This window comes from Hippoglossus stenolepis, chromosome 3 (assembly GCF_022539355.2).
Source record: "Hippoglossus stenolepis isolate QCI-W04-F060 chromosome 3, HSTE1.2, whole genome shotgun sequence".
In the NCBI taxonomy this organism is placed as follows: Eukaryota; Metazoa; Chordata; class Actinopteri; order Pleuronectiformes; family Pleuronectidae; genus Hippoglossus; species Hippoglossus stenolepis.
The window spans coordinates 26,229,093-26,254,856 of NC_061485.1; the positions used below are offsets into that span (position 1 = coordinate 26,229,093).

General features: G+C 39.7%; 2 protein-coding genes across 2 annotated transcripts; one reads left to right on the forward strand and one right to left on the reverse strand.

Moving 5' to 3' along the window:
- Positions 1-11,229: 11,229 nt before the first annotated feature.
- On the forward strand, positions 11,230-21,935 carry LOC124851090 (bactericidal permeability-increasing protein-like). The gene is made up of 16 exons (XM_035152555.2): positions 11,230-11,270; positions 13,430-13,537; positions 13,629-13,743; positions 13,829-13,960; positions 14,054-14,209; positions 14,341-14,404; positions 15,526-15,586; positions 15,677-15,768; positions 18,875-19,051; positions 19,150-19,209; positions 19,291-19,458; positions 19,960-20,027; positions 20,132-20,174; positions 20,257-20,320; positions 20,546-20,622; positions 20,781-21,935. Exons 2-16 carry the CDS (start codon positions 13,435-13,437, stop codon positions 20,820-20,822), a joined length of 1,422 nt encoding a protein of 473 aa, XP_035008446.2. The 5' UTR covers positions 11,230-11,270; positions 13,430-13,434; the 3' UTR covers positions 20,823-21,935.
- LOC124851580 (mitochondrial tRNA methylthiotransferase CDK5RAP1-like) lies at positions 21,549-24,197 on the reverse strand. The gene is made up of 6 exons (XM_047339460.1): positions 24,073-24,197; positions 23,892-23,947; positions 23,475-23,605; positions 23,235-23,384; positions 22,815-22,955; positions 21,549-21,698 (listed from the first exon to the last, which is right to left on the reverse strand). Exons 1-6 carry the CDS (start codon positions 24,081-24,083, stop codon positions 21,549-21,551), a joined length of 639 nt encoding a protein of 212 aa, XP_047195416.1. The 5' UTR covers positions 24,084-24,197.
- Positions 24,198-25,764: the final 1,567 nt, after the last annotated feature.

Here is a 25,764-nt window from a genome sequence, read left to right on the forward strand (position 1 = left end):
GTCCTAAAATGTCTTAATCGCTGTTTATTCATGTAAAGCACTTTGCAATTTTGTGTGTGCATAAAGTGAAGCATAAATAATAATAATAATAATAATAATAATAATAATAATAATAATAATAATAATAATAATAATAATAATAATAATAATTTGTATTATTATAATCCTAACCCTATTATTGGTTGCTACGCTTATGTGAGATTTGAAACTTGGAGTCTAAAATTACATCAGACTTCAGTTATATTCTGGTAATTTAAGTTTCCTAGCCTTCATCTCTTTTGGTTTTGGGGCCAATTGTAGTGTTTCTGTCTCATCTTCATTCTAACTTCAAATACTATTGCTGATCCATTGAGTGATTATGGACAAGCAGGAAGTCAGGGAGCACAGTTCATCAAAGATGTATAATTGTGTATCCTCAGCATAACGTCATGTTTCCTGATGATATTATCTAGTGGAAGCATATATAATGAAAAAGAAGGGGTCCAAGACACTTTCTGTGTTCAACATCAGAAGTCATATTTGTTGGATTCATGAACTCTGAGGCTAACATGTAAATCTATTAACGCATGCATTCAATGTATATTCAGAAACACTTACGAGAGACCAATCCAGTGTTTCTTCTCTATGCATTTCAAAACCTCAGTGACTTTGTCATAGTTATAATTATTTTTATTTATTTTATATTTTATTTTATTTTATTTTATTTTATTTTATTTTATTTTATTTTATTTTATTTTATTTTATTTTATTTTATTTTATTTTATTTTATTTTAAGGTTTGTTTATTGTATTGTCAATTGAAACATCAGCAGGCACAGACTAAATGGCAGGAGAATAATAATTTTATTATCCAAAAAACAATTTTGTTCTATTCTTTTCATGATCTGATCCACAAAGTAACATTTGTTCTGGGGAGTTTCTGCTCTATTTGCTATTTTCATTCTTTAAAAAAATAAAAAGAAGTTGTTTCTCTGTCTACCTTACACATGTAAATCCATGATTTGCTCTCTTCTTGGCTCTGTTTTGCTTTAAAACCAATAAGTAGACTGGTTATTGTAAATGATCATAAACTCACCAGCCTGTCATTAACTTAGTCTGTCTGCAGTTAGGTGTAAAACAGGAAGTGTACACTGGACTACCTGCATATTTTCTGGATGCAAATTTTCAATGTGAACAAAGACCTTCTGTGTCTGACAACAAGGCTCATGAGAATGCAGTTTGTGGACCCACACAACACACTAACCTATGTTGAAACACTCACTAGATCTGAGATATTCTGCAGCTATAGGTGATAATTCTCTGTGGAATTATTCTTCGTTCATCGCTGCAAGGAGGTATTTGTTAGTCGTGGAGCTCAAGTAACCAATAGATGCAGTTTTATGGATAGATGTTGATTCTTCTCCAGTATGTCAGTGCACTCTCATATTAGACTCATACCTCCATACACCACTAAACACACATTACAAACTGGAAACTGATCAGCTCACTGTCACAGTGATGAGGTGCATGTAAGCCACAGACTCCTGTAACATTATCCTCACTGGGATGGATTGTAGAAATGCTTGGACTGACAAAGTGAAGTTGGATTTGATCTTGGAAAAAATAGGAAAAAAGAACCATATCTGTTTACAGATACAGGAATTCAGTATCCTTTAAACACTTTCCACTCCATTTCACTGCCACAGGAGATAACTAGAGCCCAGCATAGTGTCTAATATCTAAGATCAAAAAGCGTACATGTCTTGCAGTGGACTAAAAAGGCCCTAATGTGCGTGCCGCTGAGCATGAAGCCCTGTGGTCACAAGAAAACCCTCTGCCCTGCCTCCTCTTCTGCAAAACTCAAACAGATTTCAGAGATCATTGAACTTTCAAACACATGATAAATGGATGAGAAAACCCTGAATACAAAATTACATCTCCCAGCCTCCTTACGCTGCCTCACTGGGCTCATGCAGCAGCTCGTAGAAACGGAGATCCATAAGTCAAACACAGTTTAGAAAGTCACTGACTCATGAGCTGGCAGGTCGTTTGCTCTCTTCCTCTCCAAACTCTGCTTTTTCCTCTCAAAAATCTTTGACATCACCATTTCTATGTTTCAATGACTTTGATTTTAAAACACACATTTCAAGAAGATATGTGACATTGTTTTACTGAAACAGACATATTTCCGGTTCGGTTGGCTCTGGAAATGATTTTACAGCTTGCAGTGTTTTGGCCACAGAGGGAAGACTAACAGTGTACGGAGCAGAGGGCATGGATGGGTGCCCAGGGCCCACAGCTGCGTGGTGCTGGGGCACAGACAGCCCTTCTCTCTGGGGCACATTGCTCCTTTTATGCCCAACACACTGAACCATTGATCTGAGGCTCCGTCATCTCCGCTGCACCAACACAGCTCAGGTCAGCACAGACTCCTGCAGGGCTCAGAGGACTGGCTATCAGACAACATCTCCACGCAGACAGTCATTTACTTAAAAGCCCTGTCAAAGCCCTGAGTTACTGGGGAAGTGACATTTTTAAATGTTATCAAGGTAACTTCAAAGACTTTCCGACATACAACCTTTGAAAGGTAGTTTAGCAACCGTTCACAAATTAGGGAACCAAATACTAAATGATTTATTATCATGAAAAATGAATACTGTATATGTTTGATTAAATATGGCCAATTCAATGAAACTCATAAACACATTTTGCCTGCTGAATTTGCGCACCACTGAATATGCCAATATGTTATGATGGATTATGATCTAAAATGTGTTAAGACTCAACACAAGTCTTCTTACATTCATAAGAGTGTGGTCACTACAGTGTTTTTGCTGTGCAAATTAATTCACCCACACTCCACAGTAAGCAGAAGCTGTTGCCAGCTTGAAAAATCCACACCTACAATGTGAGCATGTCTGTCAAGTTTACATCTGACAGTTCAGACTCTAAAGCTGCTATCACCTATGTTTGTATATTAGCAGAGGAGGTTGTAAAGAAGAAATTTGTGCTATCAAGCCTATAGATAACTTGAATGTGATTCCAACTAGTTTTGCAATAATACTGCCGACAAACTAACAAACAAACTAGAAGGGCACTCGGAGAGCACATACCCGTGCCAAGGCTAACACTCTATCGCACCATGTCAAAGAAAGTCATTAAAAACATCTTTGATCAGCCATTTTATCCAGATCCAGTCAAATTCAATTGTTTTTGAGTAGTCCTGCTAACTAGGAAACTAGCCAATAAACAAACAATGAAAACATAACTTTCTAGACAGAGGTAACAAACCAACAAACTAACAATAGACATAAACTCCTCAGACAAAGACAGAGTAATTGTGGAGAGTTTAGCAGCTAAAAGGCCAGATATTTCCATTCAGGAGTTTGATGCAAATAGTAATGTTGCTCCTTATCAGCTGCATGTTTACATCGTCAACTGTTTGATAGCAAGTTGGCCATATCAAAGTTTAAGATGAAGATGTCAGTGTGGTTTTGTGAGCTTGCTTCATTGTCTCCGAGTGGCCAAAAAGTCAAGTACTGCAGATTTATCTGAGAAGAGAGACGGTTACAGTTAGTGATGGTAAACATGCATTTCGGAGTCATAATTGTACAGCTTCTTTTCACAGGCTTCAAGCATTAAATTAGGAATTTGACATATTTTCTGTTATTTTCCTCACGTTTTGCTCCTTTCTCATCTTTATAGCATCATGTAAATAATTTAATTCATACTCATTAGAATTATGGACATTTGAATGTACATAAGTGTGATAAGAACTACTTAAAATAACAGGAACCATCTTTGAGTATATTTATTTGCTGTGGACTGAAGTTTTTAGTTTAGCTCATGTCTGCTATTTTTGAGGGGGCTGGGGTTTATAACCTTTACTGCAGCCAGCCACCAGGGGGTGATCAAGACATCTTGGCTTTACTTTTAAGAGCTGTCATGTTGTCCATCTTTATTTACACTCAATAATCAGAAAGAAGCAACCATATATATCCTGGAAACCGATGTGTTGCATATTGACAGACACAGAGCATTCGGCTGTTACTGACGGCCTTGTTCCCAAACATGAACACACTGTGGGTTAAATGAATAAAGATATCCTGAGGCGACATAACGTGAAGCCCTGTAACCACATCATGGATTCAAAATGAGAATATTATTGATGACAGCTTTACAGAAAATCAATGTTAACTGGTGTCTGCATAGATGTTAATAGGCCTCTGTATTCACTGTGAAAGTTCATATGGCAAACCGTCAAAATCTTAAGTGGGTCAATTCTCTACAGGGCAGAGTTAGTCCAAAATATAACCAATAAAGAAACAATCTTGTCTCTTTCTTCATGTGTCTCATGTGGTCAGCTATGCACTCTGCCAGCCCACAAGTTGGCTGATTGATATTCACTGCACTTCTCTGCTGGCTGATGCACTGACCGGTTTACAAGAAGTCTGTCAATACACGACTGAGGCTCTTTTATGAGTCTGGAAAGTCATTTCTCTAATTCCACAATTTGCCGTCGTGCGGCACCCTTCACTACCGTCTTTGGCATTAGTTCGCTTTGATTAAGCACAACCATTTTCCTTTGATACACACAGCGTCTCATGATGTTTTAAACTAATGAAACTGAGATCTACACATTTAGGTGTAGTTAATTCAGATTTTGCTGCCACTGCCAAGATATAAACATGAATAGAACATTTGCCTCATGCTAATGTAACATGCTAGCAAGATGCCCACAGCAAGTGATAAAATATTAACTGACCAACATGTTGCAAGAGCATATTCAATCTGAGCAACATTCATTTTGAATATATAATTCACATATGTGCATTATAAAAGATCCACTACATTCAACACAAACTCAGTGGAAGCTTTGGCTTTACAAATGAAAACCACGACCAAATATAAATTTGTTGCAGAATTATCACAGAACCCTGTGCACCATATAGATAAGTGGTTCCCAAACTGGATACGCCTTTAGGAAAGGTCGAGGGTGACCCACAGATACGTTTTTCATAGCATTTCATCAGACAGAAAACAAGGGAACATTTGCATTAACCATATTTTCATTTGATGATTTCAAAAGTTTTAAACTGGAGGTTTTTAAACTCATCATTATAAATATGCTGTTTTATGCTGCAGCAAGTGACGACAGCTCATGGTCGTCAAAGTTATGCAACTTCATCAGAAGTCAGAAATAATGACTGTTGGAGCATTAATGGATTTTTCTCCATCAATAGCAGCCGAACAAACGCTGCTCAATTAGATGGTGTTGTGAGAGGAGTGCACACCTGAAAGCTTCATTTCCAGGAAAAACTGTCACATACCAGACAGGAGAGAGGAAACTCAATTCACAACAACATCTTGGAACCAGAAAATATACAGAAAAATCCATGCGATTCAGAAAATGACTAAATCAATACATGATGCCATGGGTGTGCTTTTTAAATCCTGAATGAACAAGTAGACAAGTGTTGTGGTTTTAAAAGGAACCAACAAGGAGTCATGTGACTGATATGAAGAACGTCCAAGAAGGTCTGAGGTTGTACGGAGGAAGAAATGCTGATGTGCTGATCTGCTGAAAGTCTCCTTGTTGTAGATTTTCATCATGATAGCGATGCATCAATGGCTCAACAATTATTGGATGGAATGCCATGAAACTCTGTACGGATATCCACCATCCCCATGCGACAATGTGGAATGTGTCACAAACATAAATATAAAACCTGTTTCAGAGTCAATCACTCAAAGCGTTTCTGTTGACTGAATCCATTCATTTGTTTGAATAAGGTTTTTATTATAGTGTTAATTCTCAAACACTAGCTTGTTAACGTCGCTATAACCTGTGACTGTCTAGACTCTTTGACGCCAGTTGAGAACGCACTGGCGTCATCAGGCTCCTCCATAAACTGGATCTGGAACAGAGAAAAATGAAGATATGAGACATGAAATATTAATCAGATGTGGTGTTAAGTCATCAAAGACCTGGGCCGTACTGAGAGGCTGCTGTGTGCAGTTCACTGACGCCCCGCTGCATCATTTCAGGAAACAGAGTCATTAACGTAAGAGGTTGCCGAATGAGACCCTTCAATTCCCCCTGCCTCAGTGTTTTCCTCCACCCTTGACTTCTGATAACTCACTAAACAGTGGAATGAAATGGAATCAAATCATCTGTCATTTTTATTGGTCTCTTTACCGCTGAGTTAATCATTCTTTCACACAAGAACTTTTTGCTATGAGAGTGTAGATGATGCGTTTCTCATATACTCGCAGTGAATAAGGTGTTATACTGCTATATATATTAGTATATACTGTTCCCACAAATACTGACCAGTGGCCTGACACAATAATGCAGGGATTTGTAGTTTTATATCTTTTTATCTTAAGAAGTGACCTGAACTTAACATTAACAGACCGGCTTCTGACAGTGTGACCACAAGGTGCTCATGCCATCTGTCTCTGACTGCCTGAGCATTTCAAACGTGTCATGCCCTTGGTTTACCCTTTCATTTCATTAATTCCTGCAAAATAAAAATAAAAAAGCTCTTTCCAAGGCTGTGACCAAACTTACAAATGTTAAATATGTTTTATTCATTTTAACTGCTCGTTTAAAAGATGCCAGATGAGCAGCAGTCAATATTTTCTTGTACCAAAACCTATTCAGCTCATTTGACTGTGCACTGCAGCGACAACTTAATGATCCACTTTATAAACTCATTTGTTAATTTATTTCAACATATTGATTCAATGTTTTCAAGGCCTGTATTTGTATTCTCCTGATGGTTTACTAATTATATTTCTAACTGGATGAGGAAGCAAACAGGTTAGTAAGGAAAATGAGTTCTGCACCCAGTCACTGCTCAACCATGTATTTATATTGAAATATATGAGTATTAAAAATGAATTAGATGTCGGGTCTATAAAACAGCTCCCTTATGGTCTGTGTGTGTCAGCAGCTCGATACGTCACGTTGATGATGTTGCATGGTTGAGTTCTGGACCTGCACTTTGCAAACGGTCACGTGATCACAAGCGATAACTGCTGACTTTAATCATTACTATAACCTTAACGTCTTCCTGGAACAGCTTGTGTGCTGTGATAGAGAAACTAGATGGTGTAGCAAGGTCAAAATTAAATAAAGCAATACAGACAAAATAAGAAGAAACAAATACAGATAAAATGCATATGATATTTTTAAATGATCTAATAAAATTCAAACCTCATCATGGAACTGTAGGTTATTTTGTGTCTCATTCCAGCTGCTATTTCAAAATGTCATTTTTTCATGACAATTTTATATCAGGAAGCCACTTTTCATCCCTAAATCTTTACCTATTAAATACCACAAATAGGGCTCTGGATCGCCATATAAATTAAATGAGGACGTCCCACACACCCACACATGCTACAACACACAGATTCTATTTCCACAACCCACTCTAAATGAAATACAGTTCAACTGCAGCTAGAGTTTCAATGAATTTGCAGAAATCCTTCCAACATGATTCATAATCAATTCTGAGAAATGAGAAGTATATTAGGGGTAAACACTGAGGCAAATTTGAAGGTGAAATAAGTATCTAAAATTATTCTCTGCTAGGCTGATTCAAATGAAAAGGATCTTTGTTTAAAGTTAGAAGGCCCTGAAGACAATAACAGTAACATGTTAGGGGGATGGTCTCAGCAGTTCCTGGAAAAAGCCAAAAGCAGTTGCTTTTTTTCTAATATGCAGTGTATTAGAAATGAAAGGGTCCACCCCCTGCTGAGTGAAGCAATATGTCGAAGCTGGTATGAGGTCCTGGATTTGTATCTTGACACAGATTGATGCTGCCATCCTGCCTTCAGCCTCAAGGGGGCAGGAGAGCACCACTTCTGTATGCAAATTAATGAGGAACACCAGTTTGACCTTTAAAGAAAATGATTTCAGAGAGATCTAGATCCTTATTGTAAATTTATATGAAAATGGTATCATTGAATTTCAGTGCATGTAAAAGTTCATCTCCCCTAATTAAATCCTCCCTAGTGATTCTACTGTTCTTTATGGTGTCGGTGTGCAGCAGTAAGACAAGTTTAAACTGAGTGGAAAGGACAGAAAGGAAAAAGGCTCTGTGTTGCAGGTCTGAGTGTGGACTGCCTGGAGGCAGGAGCAGAGGAGAACGTGATGAGGACACTGAACTCTGACTGAACTCCTCCTCACACTCACTCCTCCACCTCCTCTGTAGAAAGATGCTGCAGAGCTTATCAGCCTCCCCCAACAATGTAGTCTAAGGTGATCACAAAGCTCTGTTAGTGCCGACTTCCATCACAGTCGACAATGCTGTGTGTCCGAAATGGCCTCAGCGAGCAAGAGAGATTGAGTTAGTGTGTGTTCACTTATGTTTGTTACCTCTTTAGACCTTTCCCAGCATGAACACTGACCTTCTCAGCACCGGTAGACCTCATGGGAACCAAAGCTCAGTGGTCCTGGTTAAGGTTAGTGGTCAGATGTGAATTGTGGTCAGGTTAAGGTAAAGAGAAGAAATAAATGGCACCCATTTCCTATTTTATTCCATGACCTGGGACCTGATGACATGTGATTGCTGAATAATACATATGCATTTCAATAACTCAGAGTTGGATCTAGGTTACATAATGAAATGTACCAATACCAGCTCCTCTAAAGCTAGCTCCTGTTTTGTTTTTATTAGAACTTTAGATCTATGCTAAGCTAAGCTAAGTTAACCATCTAATGACTAAAGCTTCAAATTTAAAAGACACATGGGAGATGACAAAGGAGAAAAAGGACCAGAAACACATAAACAATTACAAGCACGACAATGAATGGTTTGTAATCCTGTTAGCAGACATAAGGGCTGTTGTTAATGTACATTGATGCACAGTATTTGCCAAAACATATTGTATATTATTCTTACTGTGTTTTATTTTTCATTATCTATACAACATCATCCACTGATCCACTGATGCACTGATGAGTTATTGTAGAAGAAAAACATTTTTATCTACTTGCAATTGTCAGGAACCATGTTTAAATACTACTTTTAAATGTAATAATGTGGGTTTAAGTAAAGTTGTATGATACACGTAGCCTACTGCAAAATAGCTCATCCAATTATATTTTACAGTGAAGATTTGCCCTTATCAGTGACAGAGGCTGTTATGTTTGTTTCATTTAATGCCTTCCACTTTATTCCTATGTCTAAATAACATTCATTCATTGATTAGTTATACTACCTAAACTTTGTTGGGTACAAGCTATGGGCCATTTAATCTAAACTGCATGTCTTTGGATTGTGGAAGGAAGCTGAAGTACCGTGGCATGGCTGGGCAGCAGGTCCAGCCCTTGATAACCCTACATAGCCGACGGTAGTAAATAGCACTGGCTGAGTGTGCAAATGAACCTTTGATTTCTATCAAACACATAGTCCTGAAGGAAGGAGATTGGAGCACTGAAGGAAACGGGCAGTGTTAAATGTCCTGGAACTGAAAATCTGCTAATGGTTTGTTTTTAGTTTATTTGCTTGGGTTTGGCTGCAGTGAAGCTGCCAGCAGCAAAGAGCAGCAATTATATGAGCAGAAGTTGCACAATTGGCTTAATTAGTGGGAACACAAAGAGGAGTAAACACAGAAGAACAGTAAAGGTAGAAGTTGTTGAAACAGTCGCCTGTGTACAGTTAGCATGCCCCCCCACACACACACACACACACACACACACACACATACAGGCTGACCTGTATAAGCAAACAGTAAACATAGTAAATGCTGATGTGATTATAAAACAGTAACAAGTGGTGACTGTGAAACCCATGATGAACCCTGATGTTCTTAAAGTACCTAATAGGACTCAAGTGAGGATCATGGTTTGTGTTCTTCTGGCCACTAGATGTCACTAGAGCTTATTTAGGCCCGTCTACATTTTTCTTCAATGATGATTCACACTATGACAATCGCAGTTCTTAGTGTTGGAGCTTGAAATGAATTTGTGACACCCAACAAGAATTTAAACTGAACTCAAAGAAGATCAGTCAGGACATTGATTAAGTAATAATAGATTCTTAATAAATAATGCTTCTTGATCATAAAGACAAACTTTTGCTGCAGTGAAGGTTCACTTTCACACTTTCAGAGCATGTAACTGAATATTTCTTTGTATCTTTTCATCATAGTTCTTGTCAGTTCAGTGTGATGTTTCAGGCAAGGGAAGGAATCAACACTACCTGTCCTTTGTGATTCAGTTTGCGATATATGAACTACAATTATTGAAAACAGTACAGCAATACAGTCCTCTATAAATACACATTAAGTTCAATATGAATTTGTGGTATCCTCAATCATCCTTCGATTATCAAGATCATGAGGACTTCAGTCGTGAGCTGCTTATTGAAGAGACCCCCACCCCATCTTAGAAGAGGAACCATAACCTAAATATCCAAGTGCTAAAAACAGATCATCTGGATTGGTTGAGTTTCTTGAAGATGTTTCAGCTCTCATCCAAGAGGCTTCTTCAGTTCTAACTGACTGCTGGGAGTCCCAGGTGTTTAACTTGTACGGTTGTTACCTGAGAGGTTGGACTCACCCTGCTGTTGGTTTCATTGGGAGTCGTTGTGGGTTGTTGACCCACCCACCCCCTGTGAGTCATGTGTCCTAAAGTGTGAGTTGTATTGAAACTTCCTGGAGATGGCAGTCAGGACTGTATTGTATATGGCAGATCGGTGGTGTCTTAGACCTCCTACTCTGTTCAGAGATGGTTTCTCTACATTGATGCAGATGGCTTCCTTCACTCAAATCAACTGACTAAACATTTAATTCATTCATTCATTTATTTGATTTTGTGCTGTGTTTTCCTAAAATCCTCATGACGTCATCACCACAAACCGAGCAGGAACATGCAAGCAGGGGGAGTGGGGGAAATGCACATGGGTCACATGACACAGAAGCAAACACAGAAACGTTTTTAGCTCATGCACCAGCTAAGCATTATTATCCAGTTTGCGTATAATATACAAACAACACTCAGATAAACAGGGATTCCTCAATGCTGCTCTCTTGTGATTTTGAAGGGTTTGCATGGGAGCAGATTAGCGAGGCAGATTAGCGAGGCATTCAACAGTTACATCATTTACAAATGTCCTTATTGTTGCAATCAGAAATTGTCCCCCAGTCGAGTCCAGTTCCTGATTAACTAAGTGAATTAGAGGTCATGTGTCTTTAGTTCCTCTTTCACTCTTTCACTTGGCAGTCATTCTGACACACCAGCAGAAAGCGCCTGGTCCTGACAAACTGCTGCTTCAGGTAAGAGTATGGAGCCACATTTAGTTTAGTTTGTGGAGATTCTGTAAGATTGAGGTCTTTAAATATATACATTTGACTGATAAACAGATTGCTTGTATTAAGGGGATTAGTAGCAACATGTTTCTCATGTATAGAGAAAAATGGTCAGTTGATATATGGATATATGGCATAAACCATATTTACGAACCTACCGTCTTATAAAGAACAGATATAATGTAGAACCTTTTGTGACGTATAATGAAGACTAAAGACAAAGATCCTAATGTGCACAGCTACGTTCAGGAACATCAGCCCTGCATGGATCTCTTCATGTTTAATGCCACTCCTCATTCTTGCTCGATGTGTGAACTCTGACAAATAAAGAATGAGTCAAATATTTAGTTTTACTGTTTATGAGGACATGAGGGTTCTTCTTTTTTGGCAAAATGTCCTCTACTTTGGTTGGATGATTATGAGACTTGAGTTGCGCTTCAGGAAGGGAGGTTTTGCTACAGCAGGTTTTATTTGCAACACTCAGGAAACAAGAAGATTTATTTTGGGCACGACAGAGCTAAAAAATTATTGAAGGGCTGCTGTGACTTAACTTTAGGTGTCCGATAAACCCATGAGGGTTGGGCACTGTGTGCCAGAAGGCCTTTAACATGAGTTGACTAAAGGATTGATTTGTTTGGTGGGAGGGATGTGCTTCTCCACATCTGCTTCAGTTGCAGTATAAGTGTATAAGAAACATTGTACCTGTACAATGTTTCTTTTAATGAAGCGCTTTGTTCTGCTTGATTTGACAAGCAAACTATTTAGCAAGTGATACATGTGCATTATTATTATTATTATTATTATTATTATTATTATTATTATTATTATTATTATTATTATATTATTATTATATGTGTATACATGTAAATTGTGTCATTATTGACTATCACACATTTATCTAATAATCTGTGCATTGACAATGTCAGAGTTTCTGGTGTTTTGGGATGTACTGTACATTTAGATGGAATATGTATGTAACTGCTTTGGCTGGATCACGACCTGATATCTTGGTATGTGGAAGTGTTTTTGTTTTCAGCAGTGAACTGTGGCCTCTCTTTGATTAACAGCTCTCTAACACAGTTTTGAAGGGATGTCATGACCTACTGTTTATCTAAAAGCATGAAATTAAACAGTTTAACCTCTACTACACCTCTCACCCACATGGAACCAGCTTTCAGAGCTTCTCACTGTCACACAATGATTTTTTTCTATTTAATCTATTATTCAGTCTGTTTTCTGTCTCTTTCTTAAATGACTGATGGAGCCTCTGATCAGGGGCCAATGTCATGTGACAGTTGAGTTTTAAAGTCACAGCATCCCAGTATGTGCTGATACTTGTGTATTACAGCTGTGTCTTATCATGCAGATTCATGCAAGTACATCTTCCAGATGTGAAACTTATTTAACATTGTGACATGATGCAGAAAATCACACTTGAAATGTGGAAAAATGTCGAACTTGGGCTTTAATGATCTTGACCTAATTAGATAAAACTCCTCTTGTCTGCTGACTTGTGAGCAGTCATGTGGTTTGTTCTGCAGCTCTGACAGTCGGCTCTTTCACAGGCCAGAGTCATGAACACAAAGCAGTGGTGGAAACTAAAATACATTTGATCCTTTAGGTGCTTCAACACAATAACTTAAAAATGAAATTTGGATATTTGCTTGTATTGTAGTATTGTTGTGTTGGTATATTAACAAAAAAATCTGAGTACTCCTCCCACCACCGACCCAATGACGCTTCACTAATCAAGTTAAGTGTCTTCAAATAGCTCAGAAAATAACACACAATAAACTAATAGGCAGCCGATTGTGTCGATTATATTTATCATAGAGAATAAATGTTGGAATTAGTTAAAGCAGAAATAGCTTTGCCTCAAGAAGAAGCCACTGAGGTAAATAAAGAATGTTATGATATGATCCTCATCTGTGAAAGGATTCAGTAGAGAATGAGGAAGCAACTTGGAGTATAAAATATAAATAGAAAGTTGAATTTATTGCAGTTCTAGCTCTGCTCACAGAACAGCAGATATGTCGACCACACAAAGGCATAATCTGTCGAATTTATGAGGCAGCTTGATACAAAAAAGAATTTGATGCTGATCTTGTCCTCTCATCTCAAAACAGTCACCATGTCCCTGCACTGTCGGCTCATTCTGGTGGTTGTCATCGCTGTGACCTCAGCCGTCGATCCTGGGGTAAAGGTCAAGCTAACAGCAAAAGGCCTTGAATATGGTAATGTTTGCAAAAGTTTCCTGTTTTTTTATTTTGAAAACATAGATCTGCACAGAGTTTCATCATTGAAAATGTTCTTTCCTTTTCATAGGCAGACAACTGGGCATGGCTTCAATCGAGCAGAAACTCAAGGCTATCAAAGTCCCAGATATTTCAGGGAAGCAGAAAGTGTCTCCCATCGGCAAAGTCGAGTACAGCTTGTCACAGTAAGCTCTGCTCAACAGTCAGCACTCCTTTTCTGTCTGAAAATGTTTTTTAAACCTTCACAAACCAGCATTTTGTTGATTCCAGGATGAAAATAGTGAAAGTGGGATTACCCAAGTCTGCAGTGGATCTTGTGCCGGGGACTGGCGTCAAACTGTCCATCGCTAACGCCTTCATCAGTCTGCATGGAAACTGGAGGGTCAAGTTTCTCCGGATAATGTGAGTGAGAAAACATCTCCTGCTTGAACAGTTAAATCCATTTTGTGATATTTCTGCTGCAACAGGGTCTCCTCTCTCTCTCGCTCTCAACAGAAAGGACAGTGGCTCATTTGACCTGAATGTGAACGGACTCACTATCACTACAAGCATCGCCATCAAGAGGGACGAGACAGGCCGGCCGACAGTCAGCGTTGTCTCCTGTGCGGCCACTGTGGGCAGCGCCAGCATCAAATTCCACGGAGGAGCCAGGTAAATTAAACCCTGCTGTGCAGTATTGTTGGAACCATTTGAGGGAATGACTGTGATTGATTGTTCTCCAGTTTGTGCTGCCATGCTTTGTTCACTGCACACATAACTCCTGTGGTTGCTGTTTCTTTCAGTTGGCTGTACAATCTTTTCAAGAACTTCATCGATAAGGCTTTGAGAAATGCAATGCAGAAACAGGTGAGGGGACCCCAGCCTGATTCCCACTCGTTTCTGAAGACCACCCTCCTTCTCTGAGGTCATATTCAGTATCTCACTTCACCACTAGATGTCCTCGTGACAGCAGCTATTATGGTCCTAACTAGGAAACTCCAGTGAAGACTTGTTGACAAAGTTTACTGGTGATTTCCTTAACCACAAACCCAGCCCCAAATATTGGTGTAGTCATGACTCAGACCTGGACTTTACCAGCAACATTAACACAATTACAAAGACAGCATAATACCACCTTAAGAACATGTCAGTAGAATTTAGAAAAACTTGTCCATGCATTTATCTTCAGCTGACTTAACTATTATAATGCTGTGTTAACAGGTCTCTTTAAAAAATAGACCATAAAGCTGCAGCTAATTGAAAACGCTGCTGCTCGAGTCCTCACTAACATCAAGAAAGTGGATCATGTCACTCCAGTTCTGAGATCTTTACACTGGCTCCCTGTCTGGCAAATAACTGACTTCAAAATATTAGCATGGTTTAGGGTCATAAACAATTCTGGATCTCCTGCTACGTTATGAACCATCCAGACCTCTCAGGTCGTCTGGAACAGGTCTGCTTTCTGTCCCCAGAGTCAAAATCAAGGCTGAACACCACAGCCTTTTATTAAATCAAATAATTACTCACTTCTTACACTGCCCCGTTACTTTCACTCTGTTCTTCTTATTTTATATTTTACATTCTCTACGTAACTCTTTAATTCCATTTTAAATTCTTTTTTTGCCATTTGTTGCTTTTACAATTTGTCACAATGCCTTTAATATTTTATGTAGAGCACTCTGAATTGCTTTGTTGTTGAACTATGTTCTACAAATAACCCGAAAAGAGGGGTGAGGTTGACACTGTTGCTATGGATGACATCATGTTTCACCAATGGACCTACTGAGTATGTCCAATAAAATAATGCAGAAATGCAAGAGAAAGTCCTGCATTAAACTACTACACATATTGGATCAATGTACTTTAAGTATTGGGAGTAACAGCTTTTCCTGCAGTTAAATGGCTCGTGTGAGTGACACATGACATTAGATTGTTATCACTGATGCATTTGTGTGTAATCTGCATCCGTCTGTTCTTTATGGTTGCAGATCTGCCCTCTGGTGGCTGATGCAGTAACTGATTTGAACCCTCATTTGAAAACACTCAATGGTAAAGCATTCCATGTGAAAACAACATGCACCAAACCTGTTGATGTAAACAAAATGCTGAATATACAAGTGACCCTCTTCTTCACTCTAGTTGTAGCCAAGGTGGACAAGTATGCAGAGATCGAATACTCCATGGTGTCATCGCCCACAGTTTCACAGGCTTCAATAGACTTGAGCTTGAAGGTAAAGACTTTTAATTCTTCTCAGTTGCTGCACCCTGATATCGTTTGACATTTTAGAATCAGAAAGATTACAAAGATATTTATATGGATGTTAAATAAAAAATCTGTGATGCTGAAATTTAGATAGTTAATAAGACAATATTCCATGGGGTGCGAAATGATCTAAATCAGGGGTATTCAACTAAAATGTAAAGAGGTCCAGTTGGAGAAAATTTCTTGAAGCAAAGGTCCGGAAGATCATAATGTCTAACTATTTAGTGTGATATATATTTAAGTAGCCTAGTAGTTGTATCAACATCTGCATGTACTAAATACCTGGCTGTCAAATCAAATGAATTCAGTACGATTCAAAAACTTTTTGACAATATTTATTGTCACGTAACATAGAACTGAACATATATGTATGATTGCAGATATGTATAATGTTCTCTCATTAACTAAATAAAAGTAGGGCTGCATTTCAAAATAAGAGAAAATAAATAAAATGTGAAAATTGTGCATGTTCAAATAAAGGGCTTAACTTCAGAAAAATAAAATAAAGGGAGCAAAAGCTTGAATTTCCCTTTTTCTGTTTCACATCTTGACTCAAAAGTCTCAAACAATTTTACAGATAATAAATCTCAACACATCTTAACAATTGAACAGTTTTAGAATCACTTTCTTCCCCTCTTATTTCCCACTCCCCCACTTTGTTCGTCTGTTTCTCTCCCTTTCTCCGGCTCACTCCTCTGTTTCTCTCCCTTTCTCCAGCTCACTCCTCTGTTTCTCAACTTTCTCCGCCTCACTCCTGTTTCTTTCCTTTCTCCGCCTCACTCCTCTGTTTCTCTCCCTTTCTCCGGCTCAATCCTCTGTTTCTCTCCCTTTCTCCGGCTCACTCCTCTGTTTCTCAACTTTCTCCGCCTCACTCCTGTTTCTCTCCCTTTCTCCGCCTCACTCCTCTGTTTCTCTCCCTTTCTCCGGCTCACTCCTCTGTTTCTCTCCCTTTCTCCGGCTCACTCCTCTGTTTCTCAACTTTCTCCGTCTCACTCCTCTGTTTCTCTCCCTTTCTCCGTCTCACTCCTCTGTTTCTGTCCCTTTCTCCGGCTCAGTCCTGTTTCTTCCCCTTTCTCCGTCTCACTCCTCTGTTTCTCTCCCTTTCTCCGGCTCTCACCTCTGTTTCTCTCCCTTTCTCCGGCCTACTCCTCTGTTTCTCACTTTCTCCGCTCACTCCTCTGTTTCTCTCCTTCTCCGTCTCACTCCTCTGTTTCTGTCCCTTTCTCCGTCTCACTCCTCTGTTTCTGTCCCTTTCTCCGTCTCACTCCTCTGTTTCTGTCCCTTTCTCCGTCTCACTCCTCTGTTTCTGTCCCTTTCTCCGGCTCAGTCCTGTCTCTCTCCCTTTCTCCGGCCTCCTCTGTTTCTGTCCCTTTCTCCGTCTCACTCCTCTGTTTCTGTCCCTTTCTCCGTCTCACTCCTCTGTTTCTCTCCCTTTCTCCGTCTCACTCTTCTGTTTCTCTCCCTTTCTCCGGCTCAGTCCTGTTTCTCTCCCTTTCTCCGTCTCACTCTTCTGTTTCTCTCCCTTTCTCCGTCTCACTCCTCTGTTTCTCTCCCTTTCTCCGGCTCAGTCCTGTTTCTCTCTCCTTTCTCCGTCTCACTCTTCTGTTTCCTTTCTCCCGCTCAGTCCTGTTTCTCTCCCCTTCTCCGGCTCAGTCCTGTTTCTCTTCCTTTCTCCGTCTCACTCTTCTGTTTCTCTCCCTTTCTCCGTCTCACTCCTCTGTTTCTCTCCCTTTCTCCGTCTCACTCCTCTGTTTCTCTCCCTTTCTCCGTCTCACTCCTCTGTTTCTCTCCCTTTCTCCGGCTCAGTCCTGTTTCTCTCCCTTTCTCCGTCTCACTCCTCTGTTTCTCTCCCTTTCTCCGTCTCACTCCTCTGTTTCTCTCCCTTTCTCCGTCTCACTCCTCTGTTTCTCTCCCTTTCTCCGGCTCACTCCTCTGTTTCTCTCCCTTTCTCCGTCTCACTCCTCTGTTTCTCTCCTTTCTCCGGCTCAGTCCTGTTTCTCTCCCTTTCTCCGTCTCACTCCTCTGTTTCTCTCCCTTTCTCCGGCTCACTCCTCTGTTTCTCTCCCTTTCTCATCTCCCTCTGTTTCTGTCCCTTTCTCCGGCTCAGTCCTGTTTCTCTCCTTTCTCCGGCCTACTCCTCTGTTTCTGTCCCTTTCTCCGTCTCACTCCTCTGTTTCTGTCCCTTTCTCCGTCTCACTCCTCTGTTTCTGTCCCTTTCTCCGTCTCACTCTTCTGTTTCTCTCCCTTTCTCCGTCTCACTCCTCTGTTTCTCTCCCTTTCTCCAGCTCAGTCCTGTTTCTCTCCCTTTCTCCGTCTCACTCTTCTGTTTCTCTCCCTTTGTTTTCTCTCCCTGTGTCGCTATCTTTCTTTTTCTTTTTACCGTCTTCTCATGTGTAACTTGCCTCTAACTCTCTCATCTGTCTGCACTGTAGAGTCGCAATGTTTACCGCCTGGAATGCACAGACTTGATTGGCTGAGTAGTATCACGTGGGATGGCTTAACTCGCATGCAATTGGTCTGTGCGTTTCCTCATCCGCTAAACCACTACCGTAAAGACTACAAAAGCTGCGCCGGTTACAAATAGAAGCGCCCCGTCAGGTTTTAAATCATAACCTTCTGTTTTGGCTGTAGGTCCAAAGAGCCACATATATCATCAGTAAGATTGGAAATTATGATGACACAAATGTATTGTTTATAAATTCCCATGCATGAAATTTTAATATTTAGTTATGATAAAACAAATGCATATGATGTTCAAAGCAAAATCACTCCCAGACTGCATGCTAAAAACATTTCAATGCAAGAGAGCAAATAAGATCACTGATCATGTATAATTCACTTTTGGTTTATGTATATTTCTGAAGGTTAGCTTAAATTCTTATTTTTGTTAAATAATGAGGGGAGCTAAATTTGAAAAGACTACGGTAGGCATATTTAAGCATAAGCCTTTTCATTCAATATACAATTTAAAGACTGTTTAGACTTTGTTGACACTGTCTTTATTGTTTGTAAAAGAAAAAATGTAAAGCTCAGACTGACATTGTTTGTCTTTCTCTTCTTCTTCTGCCCTTTAGGGTGAGTTTTACAACATAGGGAAGCATCAGGAGGCTCCGTTCTCCCCCACAGCCTTTTCCCTGCCTCCCCAGAACAACAACATGTTGTACATAGGCATGTCTGCCTACTCTGTCAACTCTGCTGCCTTCGTCTACAACAAAGCTGGAGCCCTCAGCCTGTACATCACTGACGACATGGTGAGCTGCACCCTCATCATGGTCTCCTGATGGCTTCATGAATTCACATTCAAAAGCGTCACACCGACTTTAACACCCTGCTCACTCTGTCACAACAGATCCCGAAAAGCTCTCCCATCCGACTCAACACCAGGACATTTGGAACGTTCATCCCTCAGGTGACCACTCACTCCACTGGATTGTAAAGGAACACAACCTTCCTGGGCTATTTGTCACCTGTGTCTCCGTGTATTTTTCAGATTTCCAAGAGTTTCCCTGGTCTGATGATGAAACTGCTGGTGAAGACTGTGAAAACTCCCGTCATCACCTTTGTACCCAAAAACGTCACCACTCAGGCCAGCTGCACAGTGACAGCCTACGCCATCCAACCCAACACCACACTTTCCCCTCTCTTCATCCTGAACTTGGTAAGTTGGGTTTATTGTTTCCTATTCTCATTTAACAGCGTGGTGTTTCAGTTTGACAGCAGGACTTCACGTTTAGATTTTGTAAGGCTTGCACTCGCACTCACATAGCCCCTGCTTGTGCTTAGATTTGCTCTTGCACTCAGATATATTGTTGCTTGGACAGATTTCCTGTGGTCCAGCTTCCGCTCTTCTCACGCTGTTCTGTCAAAACTCCCAAACCAATAGAATGCCAGGTTTAGTGTTGACAAATGGAAATATTTGAGTACAAGCGCACAGTTTGAGCACAAGCAGAGCAAATCTAGGCACAAGCAGGGGCTATTTGAGCACAAGCGCAGGGTTTTGAATTAAATACATAAGAAATTTGAACTTGAAATCAATTATTCCTGCTCTCAAATTGAAAGAACACACTCTACATGGTAGGTTACACAGCTGGCATGATTAAAAGCCATCGCCGGGTTCAAAAAAACATTGACGCTCGACTCCCCACATTGTGTTTTCCAGGAGACCAGTGTCAGCGGCCAGCTGTTTGTCAGTGGCATGAGGGTGGCTGGAGCTGTCTCCCTCAACAAGTGAGTTAATAAAAAAACAGAATGTGTTCTCAGAGGAGAGAGACGGGGCCAAAAGGTCCTTGTAGAGATGAACATCACAGTCTGATTTTGCCTCATTTGCACAGAATGGATCTGACCCTGAGGACCAGTTACGTGGGAGAGTTTCAGGTGAGAGATGCATTGTAACACGAGTCACTGTGTGCACCGTCAGTACCAACTTTACAAACTAACCCTCACCCTGACCCTGCAGGTCAGATCCCTCGACACCATCCTGCAGATGGTCCTCAAAGTGGTGGTGATACCCATACTGAATGGTGAGTTGTAGCATTTTCAGTCTGTGCTCTAAATGAACTAGAGGCCACGTCAAGTACTTGGGTTGTTGAATGCAGATCAGTGTAAAACACTTTGAGCTGTATTTATTGTATGATTTTTTATTTAATACTGTGTTATAAATGCAGCACTTTTAGAATCATTATAATGTTTGTCACATTGGATTTCTGTGGCTACTTTATATAAATGTTAGATTTTTTCCTCCACAGTTCAACTTGCGAAGGGATATCCACTTCCTGCGATTGGAAAGATGAAGCTGGTGAACACTCAGCTTCAGGTCCTGAAGGTCAGAGACGTGATGTTTTCTATAAAACTGTATTATAATGTATTATATGACAGGAAAATGAATTAGATTAAGGGACTTGACAGAAAACAACTTAAATATCTAACTGATCAACAGAAGAGCTGTCAATAACTGCTGCTGCTGTGTTTATTTCCCTGTAGGACTACATGCTGATTGGGACAGATGTTCAGTTTACAGGTTAAACTGCATTCTTCAAAACTCCCACGACTGCTTTCTGAACTGGAGCACGTTGTTATGAACGTACAACCACAGCAAGACTACAACCAACTGACTGACTGGTTGAGTGATACAAGTATACTTCTCCCACCAACCTGAGAAATGCATAAACTGCATTTGGATGTCACTCAGGTTGTTTTTGTTGTATTTTTTTTTTACTTTTACATAATTCTGTTCAGTTTTTCTTCATGAGGGCAGTGAACATTTTCCACTGCTGCAGTCCTGTCATACCAGGCCACAGTCTGCAGGACGCCGTGTCATCTTTTCTGAAATGAAAGTCTCCTTCCAACGCAGATCACAGCACTTTCTGTTGCTGACAAATTCAATCTCAAAGTTTCTCTGTGGCTCAAAGAGCGATGGTACAAATGTGCTGATCCATGATGTTTTTTTAAACTGGTTAAGAGAATCTCCACAAAAATTTTTTATAAAATAGCCATCACATCAATCAAGCATATGGCAAAACAAACTATTGTTTTTATTCACATGGTCCAAAAAAGTTTCAGTATCCTGTGCAGTTCAATATGTACATACACATTGATGGACTGACTGTATAAATAACATCTTACAGGTTTTAGTAGCTCATCAGAGCAGTCTGGTGTGACTGTATGATGAACAAATGTCTGTGATGTCCTCAAATCAAGAGAAGGAGGATCATGTCAAGAGTTGGTTTCCTGTCACGTCACCTGAGTCGATCAGTGGCAGGTTTCAATCCTGGCCGTGTCCGAGGCCACGCGTGCATCGACCTGGTGCCTGGTCAGAGTCTCACACTGCTTCACCGAGCCTCTCAGGGAGCTGCCACTGAGGGCTCGACCTCTCAGGCTCTGGGAACTGGCCGACGATATCTACATCATTAAAGACACAAATCATCCAAACATAAGTGGCAGAATAATGAAATCTGTAAAAACACAACATAATACGTTCAGACTGTCAACATGATGTCATCCTGCCACTGACTGACAGAAAATATTTTCATTTTCATGCTGTCATCTTTTACCTGGTCCTTTGATTTCATGGTTGATATATTTCCCAAATAGACATGGATTTTATATGATTCTATTAAAGATGTGCTTTGAACTGAACACCTGGATTTCCAGATTTGAGAAAAAGTCATTAATTTCACCATACCAACATTTTTTCACCTTCAACTCATACAAATATGTTAATATCAACATAAACAAAAATGAAATCTGACTTAATAAGTCAAAATAATTCATGAAATATTCATGACTTAATAGGCAACAATCTAAGTTTTGAAAATACATTATTGATGATAGTATTATGGCTGTGTGGCTTCAGTTTGAGGGGTTCTCATAAAATCTTGATTTTAGAGATTTCAAACAACAAAATTCCTTTTATAATGACGTCTGAAGTGTTAGTGATCATTCATTTCAAAACATTTACTGACAATTAAACCCCTTTTTGAAAAAAAAATTCCAGTCAAAAATCTCATTACATTACAGTTTATATTACATTTAAAAAAAATAATAATTATGTCATGCACAGATACGTGAAACTCTCAAATAACACATATTTTTTAATAAACATTTATTTAATTTTTACAGATTTGTCTCATTACCATAACAACTTCCAAAATCTGCAACCAATCAGGTGTCAGGACTGAATCCTGATTGGTGCACAGAAGTGCATGATATCATTTTTTTTGTCTTTGCCACACCCACTTCAAACCAGGATCAGGAAAACAGAGGAAATGAGAAATATTGAAAGACGTAATAAGGAATATCGTTTTACTTTAACCGAAAAAGCGTGAAAAAAAAAAAAAGCGTGATAAATAATAAATTAAACCAAATCTGAAATATTTTTTACATTTTAGAGCATAATTTTGTGTCACTTATTATACAGCATGTGCACCACTATTGAAATATATATGTGATCATTTAATATCCATCAGGCTCTATTCTGGAGAACAGCTGAAAATATCCATAGGAATCAAACCTTACCTTCACCAGCACATAGTCTCCAGCGTTGATCGGTGCAGTGTTGGATTCTGCAGCCTGAACAGCAACATCCTCTTTGGGGAAAATCACTTTCACGTTGCCTTCAGTTCTCCCACACAGGTCCTCCGCGGATCTTTTACTTTGCTGCATCAACGTGGAACACAGAGATGAGCAGTGTTGCCTGGTAACAGGTTACAGTGGTACACTACAGTGGTAGTGGGTGACTACTTCTACCTAGGAGCAATTTCCGTATTAGATGTTTAAAATATCTAACATAGGTATAATATCTGTCCATTTTCTACCACTTATCCTATGAAGGGTGTTAAATACAGTAGTTATGATATATGTAAAGCAATTTATTAAAGAGTGAACTTTGCACTGCTGTGTTGAACCCTGTGAGCTGGTCATGTGTGCAGTACTCACTCCCTCCACCAGGACCAGCTGTGTGCTGCCGATGAGAGCAGCGTTGACCCTGGCAGCTTCCTCCCTGAACACACCGATACACTCCTCCAGCCTCCGCCGCTTTACCTCTGCTGGCACGTCATCTTCCAGCCGATGGTGGGCGTGGGTTTTCTGAGTGAGACAGTGGAGACATACGATAGCTGGATTTGACACTAAATCTTTTCTGGTGTAAGTTTACATCACAAAGCTACAGGAGCTCACCTTCCTCATACTGTAGGCAAAGAGGAATCCCACGTTGTAGCCCACCTCTCTGATCAGAGACAGAGTCTGCTGGTGGTCATCCTCCGTTTCACCACAGAAGCCTGAGATGAAGTCGCTGCTGAGAGCCACCTCTGACACAGAGACACACATTATGTTAAACGCATTTTAAAGTTATTACTTCACCAGGAAAACATCAGGTTCTTGTTGGTGATGCCAGGATTTGTTACCGATATAATTGAAACCTAGCTATGACGTGTATATTGTAGGATAAGTGCACTTTCTTTCCGGGGTAATTGGAGTTTTATTTAGAGTTAATAATTAATACCACGATCTCAATTCCAGCAAACACAAGAGTCAAATGTCTGTGTAACTCTCTTAAAAAGAATATTACAAAGATAAAAGAAAAAAGGTTCTTACCTGGAATAATTCTCTTAACGTTCTTCACCAGATCAAGATAAGCTTCTCTTCTGTAGCTGTAATTTGTTTTAAAGAAACATACACTTTATTGGAGTGCTTAGTGATATTTTAAGAGATTTTTACAAACAGCTCCACAAACTGAATTGCTTTGAGTTCGCAAAAAGGCGTAGTGGTCTCTTACCCACGTCGCATTGCGTTCAGGACCCGGCTGCTCCCGCTCTGGGCTGGAAGGTGAATCTGATTACAAATGTTCCCTCGCTCCGCAATCAGGTGCAAAACCTGCAGCAGCACAGAAATCAGGTCAGCGAGCTTCAATCAGCCAAGTTAATATGGGAAATATACACAGAAACAGGCAGGGAAATTACTCTTGTTTTTAACATTTGTCACATGGGCTTTTGAGAATGTGTTTCCAGCAGCAGAGCTCAATGAATGGTTTGTAATCCTGTTAGCAGACATAAGGGCTGTTGTTAATGTACATTGATGCACAGTATAATTCTTACTGTGTTTTATTTTTCATTATCTATACAACATCATCCACTGATGCACTGATGAGTTATAGTAGAAGAAAAACACTTTTATCTACTTGCAATTACATAGTTTGTCAGGAACCATGTTTAAATACTACTTTTAAATGTAATAATGTGGGTTTAAGTAAAGTTGTATGATACAAGTAGCCTACTGCAAAATAGCTCATCCAATTATATTTTACAGTGAAGATTTGCCCTTATCAGTGACAGAGGCTGTTATGTTTGTTTCATTTAATGCCTTCCACTTTATTCCTATGTCTAAATAACATTCATTCATTGATTAGTTATACTACCTACACTTTGATGGTCGAAGGGGGCTGACAGAGGCAGGGTACAAGCTATGGGCCATTTAATCTAAACTGCATGTCTTTGGATTGTGGAAGGAAGCTGAAGTACCGTGGCATGGCTGGGCAGCAGGTCCAGCCCCTTGATAACCCTACATAGCCGACGGTAGTAAATAGCACTGGCTGAGTTTGCAAATGAACCTTTGAATTCTATCAAACACATAGTCCTGAAGGAAGGAGATTGGAGCACTGAAGGAAACGGGCAGTGTTAAATGTCCTGGAACTGAAAATCTGCTAATGGTTTGTTTTTAGTTTATTTGCTTGGGTTTGGCTGCAGTGAAGCTGCCAGCAGCAAAGAGCAGCAATTATATGAGCAGAAGTTGCACAATTGGCTTAATTAGTGGGAACACAAAGAGGAGTAAACACAGAAGAACAGTAAAGGTAGAAGTTGTTGAAACAGTCGCCTGTGTACAGTTAGCATGCCCCCACACACACACACAGGCTGACCTGTATAAGCAAACAGTAAACATAGTAAATGCTGATGTGATTATAAAACAGTAACAAGTGGTGACTGTGAAACCCATGATGAACCCTGATGTTCTTAAAGTACCTAATAGGACTCAAGTGAGGATCATGGTTTGTGTTCTTCTGGCCACTAGATGTCACTAGAGCTTATTTAGGCCCGTCTACATTTTTCTTCAATGATGATTCACACTATGACAATCGCAGTTCTTAGTGTTGGAGCTTGAAATGAATTTGTGACACCCAACAAGAATTTAAACTGAACTCAAAGAAGATCAGTCAGGACATTGATTAAGTAATAATAGATTCTTAATAAATAATGCTTCTTGATCATAAAGACAAACTTTTGCTGCAGTGAAGGTTCACTTTCACACTTTCAGAGCATGTAACTGAATATTTCTTTGTATCTTTTCATCATAGTTCTTGTCAGTTCAGTGTGATGTTTCAGGCAAGGGAAGGAATCAACACTACCTGTCCTTTGTGATTCAGTTTGCGATATATGAACTACAATTATTGAAAACAGTACAGCAATACAGTCCT